At 49.4% G+C, this 1,256-nt stretch overlaps 1 protein-coding gene across 1 annotated transcript; it reads left to right on the top strand.

Annotated features, from left to right (window-relative positions):
• Positions 1 to 20: 20 nt before the first annotated feature.
• Positions 21 to 1,042, top strand: LOC119344546. The gene is made up of 3 exons (XM_037614945.1): positions 21 to 176; positions 272 to 418; positions 779 to 1,042. The coding sequence occupies exons 1-3, from the start codon at positions 51 to 53 to the stop codon at positions 875 to 877; spliced, it is 372 nt and encodes a 123-aa protein (XP_037470842.1). The 5' UTR covers positions 21 to 50; the 3' UTR covers positions 878 to 1,042.
• The last annotated feature ends 214 nt before the right edge of the window (positions 1,043 to 1,256 follow it).

Below are 1,256 nucleotides of genomic sequence, written 5' to 3'. Positions count from 1 at the left end.
AAAAAAAAAAATACCACTCGCCAGAGGCAGACACGACGAGGGCGACGGCGATGGCCTCGCCGAAGCTCGCCGCCGGCGACGGCAGCTACGACTTCCACCTCCGCTCGCTCTCCGCCGCATCACGGGACTCTGCCGCGGCCGCCGATCCCGCCTCCGACCCCAACCTCCTCCTGTCCGTAAGCGCGCGCATCTCCCTCCCTCCGATCCCCTTCTTTTTCCCCTGAGCCCTGCTGGAGCCGGACTGTTACCTGTGTCGCCCTTCGCGTTGAAGGTGCGGATGGTGTTCGAGATGTGCAAGGAGGCCAAGGGGGCCAACGACGAGATGGTGGCGCGGGCGTTTCCCGTGATGAACAAGCTCTTCCAGCGCTGCGCCGCCGCGCCCACGCTCTCCACGGCCTCCACCGGCGTGCTGCTGCTGGTAAGGCATCGATTGACCAAATTATGTAGTAGTTACCTTTTGGTGGATAGGGTTCAAGTCTCTTTAAGTTTGGATTGATCTTCTCGGGTAGAATCGTGCTTGTACATTGTAATTTCATCACTATGCTGCAATACTGTGGGAACTTGTAAGTGGTTAGAGAGCTTGATCTAGTGTTAACTGTTAATCCCAGAAAGGCAAATGCACTTACTCTGCAGTTGATTAATTTTATCTGCCTGATTGTTTGTGATAAGAGTGATTCACATTGGATAACTGTAATGTTTCCTCATTTGTGCAAATAGTTCAGTTACGACCGTAATGAAAGATCGTCTAATAATCTGTATTATACTGTTTCATACCCAGACCATTCTGCAGTTCTTCCTGGACTTTGGGGAGGCGGTCTTGCACGATGCTGATGGTAGCTTGAAAACCTTCTTCCGCTCTTGCTTAAGCAGGTGGTGATATTTTTCTCTGCACATGTTTCATGTTCTATTGGCTATGCCATGGCCGGGTTGCTTCTGCAAGCCCTCAAAATCCCCCAGTTTTTCTTTCTTGGTGGTAGTCAGTTTGCAGATCCTATTGTATCAGAGCACACACTTGAGTTTCTGGTAGCAAACAAGATGATGATCCTATGTTTCCCCACCTTGGTCTGCAGGTGGGATACACATGAAATGATCAGTTTGCAATACCTTATACCAAAACTAGTGGTTGGGGCGCCACCCGGTGGCGCCGCTTGAGAGGAAGTTGTGTGCACGTTTTCATTTAAAAAAAAATATGTAGTCCCAACCTCCATCTAGAAAAATATTTTTAACAAAATCCTCACCTCCATTTAGAAAAAAAA

The sequence above is a fragment of the Triticum dicoccoides genome, unplaced genomic scaffold (assembly GCF_002162155.2).
Source record: "Triticum dicoccoides isolate Atlit2015 ecotype Zavitan unplaced genomic scaffold, WEW_v2.0 scaffold172852, whole genome shotgun sequence".
In the NCBI taxonomy this organism is placed as follows: Eukaryota; Viridiplantae; Streptophyta; class Magnoliopsida; order Poales; family Poaceae; genus Triticum; species Triticum dicoccoides.
This window is presented reverse-complemented; position numbering and strand designations above follow the sequence as displayed.